The 9,660-nt window shown below is 37.5% G+C and overlaps 1 protein-coding gene across 2 annotated transcripts; it reads right to left on the reverse strand.

Annotated features, from left to right (window-relative positions):
- Window positions 1–146: 146 nt before the first annotated feature.
- On the reverse strand, window positions 147–7,676 carry sh2d5 (SH2 domain containing 5). 2 transcript variants are annotated; one of them, XM_042511491.1, is made up of 10 exons: window positions 7,390–7,676; window positions 6,836–6,901; window positions 6,667–6,747; window positions 6,500–6,574; window positions 6,202–6,348; window positions 4,162–4,362; window positions 3,894–4,077; window positions 2,559–2,664; window positions 2,322–2,481; window positions 147–1,259 (listed from the first exon to the last, which is right to left on the reverse strand). In XM_042511491.1, exons 2-10 carry the CDS (start codon window positions 6,884–6,886, stop codon window positions 1,053–1,055), a joined length of 1,212 nt encoding a protein of 403 aa, XP_042367425.1. In that variant the 5' UTR covers window positions 6,887–6,901; window positions 7,390–7,676; the 3' UTR covers window positions 147–1,052. The 2 variants fall into 2 exon arrangements, with proteins under 2 accessions (XP_042367425.1, XP_042367433.1); XM_042511499.1 differs by having other exon boundaries at window positions 1,155–1,228.
- Window positions 7,677–9,660: the final 1,984 nt, after the last annotated feature.

The raw sequence follows: 9,660 nt of genomic DNA on the forward strand, positions 1-9,660 counted from the left end.
ATATATATATATATATATATGATTGATTTTATTATAGCTACTCATGCATCCATGTGTTCATAACGTTAATGTTGGAAGAAGCATCTTTCTGATTACCAAAGCTGCAGGCGAGGTGCAATGCGGAGTCAGAAATAATGGAAATGGAGTGTGGGTTGAAAAAAGAGAACACCTCGTTTAATCTCAAACAGGGGTGAGCAGTATGAATATCATTTGTCGGCCTACTGAGGAGAGGATGGTAATAAAATTCTTATGCAGCCTCTTGAACCAGAAAACATTATCACAAACAATCTTATGATAAAGACCTAACTTTAAACCACCATTAAAATCAGCACGAAAGTACAACTGCATACAAACATTACCAGTTAAAATTACCGGTAAACTGTGACTGCACACAAACTTTAAAACAGACAGTTTGGACATATCCCTCTAAATGGCCACAACATAGGACCACAAATGTACTTAGGTGTCAAGAAGAAAGAAAATATTTGGTGTCATATTTTCTTATACCAGGACAGATCATAGCATCAGGGACTGCTTCTTACATATCTTCCAGATCTAAAGTCTAAATACATGAAGACAAGATGTAAGCAAGATTAAAATTCAAGAAAAAAAATAAAATTGATTAAATATATTTGTGCAACATCTGTACAATGCAAGAAAAAAGTATGGCTTTGCCATGAGGTTCAACAATGTGAATGATTAATTCAACTCCACAATTTCGATTTGTTCCACATCTAAAAAACGCACATAAACTCCCCTGATGCCTTAAAGGCACATATAAAAATATTTCTAAAAATATTATGTTGAAAACTGAAAACCAGCAAAAACAGAAATATTACACCTCTCAAATAAGAACCAAAATAAGTACGCTTTGATGAAATGGCTCGTATACTAGCTACAATAAGTGACACTGTTATTAGGTGCATTGTGTTATACAGCTTGTGAAGCCTCCCCAAAACACCAATTGTGATTTAAAGGTATTATATGTGCAAAATAATAAAAGTTGCCACTTATTCTGAGTTTGGAAATCCAAAAGTTCCACTCTTCAGGGTTTAAACCCAGTCCTTTCTACGGGTACTTTTAATTTTGGCTTTGCTCAGGCGCTTGAACGGCTTCATAGCCTGCTGTGTGCTGGTATCTTCCTCCCACTCGTAACAGTGGTTTACCCGAGCACAGCTCAGCAGACACGGCAGCTCACCCTGATTCTCTGTGTAGTGTTCAATCAGCTCTGCAAGAGAACTGAATTCAGTCTTGCATTTCTGTTCCAAAGATAAAACAAAGAAAAAAATACTGAAAATTCAGAAGTCACAACTAGGGTTGCACAAAATTGTTGGTTTACCAAAATGTATAATAAAAATCCAACAATAACTTAATTATTCCTGGTTTCAGCTTAAATGAAATACTTTTTAAAGACTTTTTTAATGCCAATTGGGATGAAATTTAAGACCTAAAAAAACCATGTACCAACCTTTTTTACATTGCCCACACATTTATTGTAAAATAAAACATTACATTTCTGATCAAGTGAAAAAGTCAGATCTGGTTAGAATTGGGAAAAACCTACCATTTATAAGTGATTTTTTTTGTGATTTTGTGTGCCTCACTTTGTATGTGTATTATTCAACTACTTTAATCTCCATCATGGAGAATCTAAGAGGAGGAATTAAGTAAAAAATGTACTTCATATTATCCTTATTCCAATATCTTCGTATTTTTAAGACTATTGAAAGACTGATTTAAGACATTTTAATACCAATTAAAGCCTTATTTTTAGATCATTGAATTCAGTGCCTTTTAAGACTTTTTAAGGATCTGCTGGGACTCCGCTAAGGGATTCATGGTTAAAGTGAAGCCACAAATCTTGTGTTGATTATGGAGCCCATTGGTCATACGTATGGGTAGCAAGGGATTGCGGTATTGCACATTGTGGTTCCTGTTTGGAAGCATGTACTGAAAATGAGCCCCGAGCACTACAAGCAGATATAAATCACATGCAACTGTGCCGGACTAATATTTTTAAACCTATCCAAGAGGAAATTTATGGAAGATCATAGTTGTAGGGGTTACCACTACTACCCTGCAAAAGCCACAATACCATATTAATATTCTAAAATTAAAAAGACATATTTTAAGTTGAATGTTATTCATAAAGTAACTGGTTGAAAACAGTTAAAACTTCTTGGGAGTAACTATTCACTTTTGTAGTTCAGTTTACAGCTCATATTTTTTGTTTCCGGGACAAATCTAAGCAAATATAATCCTGGCAGGCTTGCTGTTAGCTAATAATTACCTATAATACTCGACCTTGACGAAACAATTACCTCCAGCAGGAATTTCCCTTTACGGGTGTTTTCTATGAGGTGGGTGACCAGGCCGGAGGGGAAGCGAATGATGAGAGAGCCACATTTGGGTTTTTTAGGATGTGGACACAGGAGGTACGAACCCAGAACATCGTCTGCAAGCAGGGAATAGCTGCTGTCACTGAAAAACAAAAAGATATACTGTTAGAAAACCACTGACAAACTCAAGAAAATAAGACAGGCTAGTGTGACACTCACGTTGCGATACCAGCCCAAGCCCAAACTGCTTGAGCCAGTGCTTCTTCTGTTTCGGCCAAACTGGGAGTACGGGATCTCTTCACATGCTTCTTGTCTTGGTCCTTTCCTGATTCATATTTAATATGAGAAATCATTGTGAATTTTGGGGATGTCCACATGCCAAGAGTAGATACTCCACCAGCTGTTTGTGTGGGGAAACGCTCAACCTAAACCCAACTCAGTGAAGGAAATATTTGGTTTAAATCCATGAACAAATAAGTGGTGATAAAATAGCTCATAAAAACTCAAACTTAATTAACACTAGAACCACCAAGAGGGATCATTTTTACCCCCTCACGTTTTCAAATGCACTCAACTATTTTAAAATAAAACCCCTACATTTCTATGTTCCAGACTTTTCCTTGAATCTTCTTGTTGATCATCTAGTAAATTTTGGGCACCATGGGCCAATTTTGTTCTTTTTGTAATTATCATTTATACCTCCAACTGCCGCAGGGGGTCATTTTGACCCCCCGCCCCCATAGAAATAGCACTCCGGTTCTTTATATCATTTGTTGCCAATAACAAAACGTATCATTATCCAAAATTCCTTTGTACCTTGTACTTCATGTTCTTCTACACTAACTGAATTGTTAAAATTTGTGTAGATGCGCCTCTTTTCTGCACTTTTTATCATTTAGTAATTGATTTCAACTTGTATATCCTATCTTTTTCTCTTTTATTGTAAATCTGTATCTTTTATTATGTTTTTATATTCTATTACTCTGTAAAGCACTTTGAATTGTCCTGTGTATGAAATGTGCTGCCCTGTCTAGATTGTATATTGTAAAAAAGTTAAATTGTTGTTTGTTGTAGTTCATTGATTCATTGCCTATTTTTAAATGTGACCTTTTTTCTCTATGATGATTTAAAGCACTTATTAAATTAATGAAGTATTAAACATCTGAAAACTAATTTTATTATTTGTAAAGCCTTAAATGGATAACTTACATGCTTCAAGAAATTACAAATTTGGGCTTATCGACGCTGTTGCGGCAGGGGATCGAAATTACCCATTCAATGGCCATTCACCGGGGTACTGGAACATTGGCAGTTCTAGTGTTAAAGTGACGAACATCCGCGTAAAAAGCTCCATGGTGAGAAGCTTTAAGAAAATGTGCTCCCAGTACGACCCAGGTGTGACCATCACCTTAGTGTGTAATCCAAACCACTAAAACTACCTTCTGACACCACAACAAGACAGTGAGTGGCTGCCCGTCACCTAAACACTGAGGGGTTTGCTTTACCTAATCATCTCTTTGACTCTTGAAAGCGCTCTGTGAACACTTGGCCCACCTTGTGACGCATTCAGTCGCTCCTGAACGTTGCGTTGTTTCAGTGGTGTGAAGGTGAAGGAGCGGTAAGCCCCAGAGCGCAGCACTTTAGTGCGGATGGCTTTCTTTCGCACCAGCGAGGGGGAGGAGGATGGGAAGACTTCATCTTGGCTGCTCTGCGGGTCATCCGAAGACTTTTGACTCTTCTATAGAAAGAAAAGAAAACGCTGGGGTTAAAGTAATAATATTGTGTTTTAAGGGTGAACACAAGGAGACATTCAGGTCCAAACCTTAGAGCCCGGCAACAACCCTCGAAAAGGGGCTCTCCTGAAGGACACCAAGGCGCTAACACTGAGAGGGAAGCCGTGGTTGAGAAGGGAGGGGTTGCGACGAGGCATTGAGCCAACAGAGTCTTCTTGGGCCTCTTCTGGGTGTTTCTCTAAGTAAGACAGCTGGAAACAGCGGCAAAGCAGCAGGTTCAGGAACTGTGCCTACGAGACAGAAAATGAACACAGACAACTTAACAGTTACACTCAATACTGTAAAACTTAGAATAAAAGCATTGTCCTGATTAAATGCCAAGTGCCCTTTGCTAGCCAGGCTGAGACGACACATTTTGACAAATAAAGGCCTGTCTCGGTTAGACGCCTGATCTGGTTAACATGCAGTTAATTTTTTTTTTTTTTACAAATTCTTCGGATGTGTAAAACCGGATTGATGGCTGCCTGCTGGAGATATCATAAGTTAACTTTTTAGATCACTTATACAAATATGTTTAAACTTTTGTCAATATGGACATGCTACACACATCTTAAGCTTGGTAAGAGTCTCCACAGTTCAGTCATTTAGTTAATTTTACTGACACCTTGAGCACAGAAGAAGAAATTATTACAAGCACAGTAAAAAAGAGAGATGCAAAGAGAGAGATTAGTGGATATAGAAGACTATTTTTTAAAAACAGCAAGCTAAAATGACTGTTTTTGTCAAAGGTGCCTGGTGGCTTAACAAGAGCATAGATAAGGAACTGAAACCATTAATGACTTCCCAGAAAGTGCTGTCTGATGGCGAGGTAAAGCAGAGAAAATACTGTCGATACAGTCGAACCGTTACAGAGAATGTGAAGTTGACATATTTTTTTTTCTAAGCGCATCATCTTGTGAAGATCACACCATTACCTGTGCCTGCTATGGTGGTCAAGAGAGAGTAATTTGGACAAACCAATCACAATAAACAACACAGATCGATAGGACTTAGCAGCCCAAAACTGGATTACAGACCCCACAAACTAGGACTCAGGGACTCAGTGCATGCACTTTAATAGAAGGTAGACTTATTAGTCATTTGAAATGTGTCCTTGATCCTCTTAGAGGTTGATTTTTTTAAAGGGGAACTTTTTCAAGTAGCGTCCTTGCCAGTAGTCCTGCCTGCTTCTCCAAATTGGGGGCATGCCGATCGGCACCGACTGACTTTGGATGAGCACCTCATACAACTGCAGTTCAAAGGATCTTAACTATCCCTTTAAAAAAGGTACAAGGTTGCCTTGTTTGACAGGTCTGTGGTGCAGTTTAAACTGGGCGTCCACCGATATTGTTTTTTCAGGGCCCATATTGATTATTGGTGGTTAATGAGACCGATAACTGATATCTGAGAGCAATATGCATTTACAACAAAAATGAAAATCTATATGCCAATTTTTCAAATTTGTAATATAACAAACTCCAACACAAAACTTTGTTTAAATGCTTTTAGCAAATGTTTAATCAAACCTGAGACTTTCACCATCAAATAAAACCAAGTTCCCAGAAACTTTTCTTATGAAGTCAAGTAAAAATTTAAATGAAAAATGAATAAATGAAAAATAGCTCCCTTAGGTTTTACAAAGTAAAAAAAGCTCCCATGCTGACACTTTCTTTGCACTTTTTAATTAATTAATTTTATCTGCAATTATTCCAATAAAACACTGTTACAGATAATCGGCAAAATGCCAAATATTGGCCCCACCAATAATCTGTTGACCCCTAGTTTAAACTACACTGTCAAAGTGCCTTCTGGCAAACTGGAGCAACGGACATCCACCAGAAACATCTCACACAAAGCAACTTTATTATAGTGAACATCTTCTCTATTTAAGAAGAAGTCAGCTTAAAAAGGGGGAGAGAGAGGGGATGACATGCAGTAAAGAGCCAAGGCTGTGGTTTTATTTTCACTGAACAAGTTACATTTTTCATAAATCAGACTCATTATTGTTTTAAAAGTCTCTCAATAACAGCACACCCAAAGCCTGAGAAACATCTTGTTGTAATAAATGGAATTTGATGATGATTTCTCACCGCTCTTGCATGCCTTGCTTTAAAGACATGGCAGTACAGCTGGGCGTCAGTGCTGCCTGGGTTGTGGGAGACGAAGGCAAACTGGTAATCGACGGGCCGGGCTGTGGAAAGAGACACTCTCCGCAGAGCGTGAGCCATCAGGAGTGTCTGCAGACAGTCGGGGTGACACACACACACACACACACACACACACACACACACACACACATCCACACATCATCATCATCATTAATCTTTGATGCTTCCAAGTTAAAAAAAAACTCATGAGGTTTATTTGTATAAAGTTTTTTCTACTTACAGTTTCATCCTCATTATACATCTTCACTCCTTTGTTGGAGAATTTTAGGGATACAGCCCTCCGTCTTTTGCATGTCTGATCAAAGACAACTTATGTTAGATCTTGTATTTCCCAGTAAACAGGCACAAGTTGTTGCTTTTTAGGAGAATTCAGGGCTCAGGACTCACTCTGAGGGACTTCAGCTGAGTGTGCAGTTGCTCTATCTGGTCATCCAAACAGCAGTCGTCCACAGGAAATGAGCCCACATACTTCACAGTAAAAACACAGGCTCAGGCAAAACACAAACACAGGAAAAAGACGCTCAAAAAATAAAAAATAATACATTTCTAGATTTACCTCTGCTGATCGAGTCACTGTACCATCCTCTCTGGCTGGTGCCTCACCCATAATGCCTTTCTATCTCTGCAAACAAGGACAGCAATTAAGTCTTACACACAGAAGCAAAAACAAACAAAGAAAAAATACACCAACAACAAACAAACAGTAGAAAATAATTTCAAAAGCTGTCAAAACGTGCACACGTGCAGGAAACTCGACGTCAAATAGTCGCTATTTAGTGTTGCTACAGGAGGTTAAAATACATAAACAGCAAGGACAAAGTTTGACACCTTATTGTCGACTAAGTGTCCATCTTGGAAATATTACAGGAAGACAGGAACGTGTTTTAAAACTGTCACCTAAGATTTGGGACATGATAGAAATGTTGTTTGCAGATCTTTGCCCCGTTTTCCCCACTTTTCAGCGCCGTACGTGCGTCAAAGCAGCTGCTAACACAGATTAAAGTGTCCGAACCAAATCCAAAATGTCAAACTTCGGTGGACAAAACTTTTCCGCCTCGTGTGGACCGACTTTACACCGGAGCGTCTCAACCTGAAATCACAGAAACTCACTTTTCACAGTCGGAGAGCCTCCAACGCCGCAGACGCCGCCTCCTCCACGCTGCCTGCGGCCGCTTCTTCTTCTCTCGCTGTCGCTGACGGAGACGTCTCCTCCTCACCTGTCCCTGCTGCCGCTCCGTGGTCCAGGTGTGCTGCTGGAGCTCGAGGCGGAGCTCGAGGGGAAGGAGCCGTGGGAGGAGGAGGAGGAGGAGGGGGAGAGGAGATATGTGGACACGTCTGCCTCTATCATATGAAAGTCAGCGGAAGATAACGCGTTGAATCACTCCACCCTCTCCACACTTTTTTCCAGTTCTCTCTCCACACACAGACACAGACACACACACACACACACAGACAGACAGACAGACAGACAGACAGACACACACACACACACACACACACACACACACGCACGCACGCACATTCCTGCTGATTGCGCCATTTACCCCAGTGACGTCACACGACCAGCGGTGGGAAAGTTACTTAAAGCAAAGGAAAAAAGTAAATAAGTAAAACAATAACAACACACCATAATAACAATAGAAACACTACTACTACTATTAAGAACAAAGCATAATAAAACATATCTAAAACACAATAAAAAAAATAAATAAAATGAAGTTGTGCTTCAGCAAACCTAATAAAAACAACAATAACAATATTAATACCTTTAAGAACAATGCATTTTTAAAACACAATAAAAATAAATAAATAAAATGAAGTTGTGCTTCAGCAAACCTAATAAAAACAACAACAATATTAATACCTTTAAGAACAATGCATTTCTAAAACACAATAAAAATAAATAAATAAAATGAAGTTGCACTTCAGCAAACATAATAAAAAAAACAATAACAATATTAATACCTTTAAAACAAAGCATATCTTAAAAACAATAAAAAAAAAAATGAAGCTGTGCTTCAGCAAACATAATCAAAACAGCTATAACAATAATAATAACTTTAAGAACAAAGCATAATAAATAAACTCTAAAACATAATACAAATAAATAAAATAGAAGTTCTACCTAGGTAAATATACTACCTTTCCATCATCGCAGGTACCCCTGAAACCATAACAATTTACATACAAATATGCAAACAGTCAGTGAATCAAATAAAATTAAATTAATAAACTGGCAAAATAAAATCTCCACTTAACTTTAAAATATGCAGTTTCTCAAGAGGAAGAGAGCAATTACACTATCCATCATTTTAACAAGGAGGCTCTAAAACAGTTCATGTGTTTAGTTGTTTTTGTTGTGAATTATTTGTTTTTCTGAATGAAAACCCCCAAGAAGTGAAAAAGTTAAATTGGCAATCGTTTAAATCATCCATTGATTACTTAAAACTCCTTAAAAATCATCATTATACAACACTGTGAAGTTGTGTGCTAAGTAAAAAAAAAAATCCTTCAAACTAGTTTTTCATTCAAACATGTCTTATAATAGTCAAGTTTGATGAAAAAAAAACTTTAAAAACAAAGCTTTTATTTGGTGGTAAACCTCACAATCCTGCCAGGGACATTTCCTACACACAGATCTATTCTGGTGTCAGAAAAAAAAATGTGTAATACTCTGTAGTAATGGTAACAGTAGTAATAGTAATAATTATAGATTTGATTAAGAAATGTAAGTAATGAAATAATTATAATGTTAGTAAAATAGAATAAATAAATAAATAATAACACTACATAATTGTAGGCTTAGTTTATGTAATATTTTAAGGCATATCGTTTTTTTTTCTAATTTAAATTTATGGAAACTTGTTTTCTGTACACCGCCATCCCACATGAGCCTGTTCAGATACATTCCTAAATCTGTAGGTTATCATTTTTTGTAAATATTGTCCCTTAGATTAGTTGTAGGCCTCATTTCAGCTTCGCTGAATGCTGCAAAAAGAGTGAGCAGCGAAAAAGGTTATTCATAGCTTCACTTATTTCAGTCAAATATTGCAGCAAGAGTAGAATATGTGGATGTGGTTTGCTGCACATATTTGCCCTTACTTTGGGGGGTTTTCTATAATTTTGTTTACTTTAATATCAGATGCTGAGATGTTTAGAGAGGAAATGTTTGGTGCAGCTGTGAACAATTCAGCAACTGAAATGTCAGAGATTGTCAACAACTGGTTAGACATTTTATTTTTAAAATAATCGTGATGTTAATGTTATCTTATTTTTATTGTGTGTATTTTATGTAAAATCTTAATCTTACTAGAAATATAGTTGCCAGATACAGTAAGGGGAGTAGAAGTAGTGGAGAAAGTAATATAAGCTGGATGAACT

Source organism: Plectropomus leopardus, chromosome 2, assembly GCF_008729295.1.
Source record: "Plectropomus leopardus isolate mb chromosome 2, YSFRI_Pleo_2.0, whole genome shotgun sequence".
NCBI classification, from domain to species: domain Eukaryota; kingdom Metazoa; phylum Chordata; class Actinopteri; order Perciformes; family Serranidae; genus Plectropomus; species Plectropomus leopardus.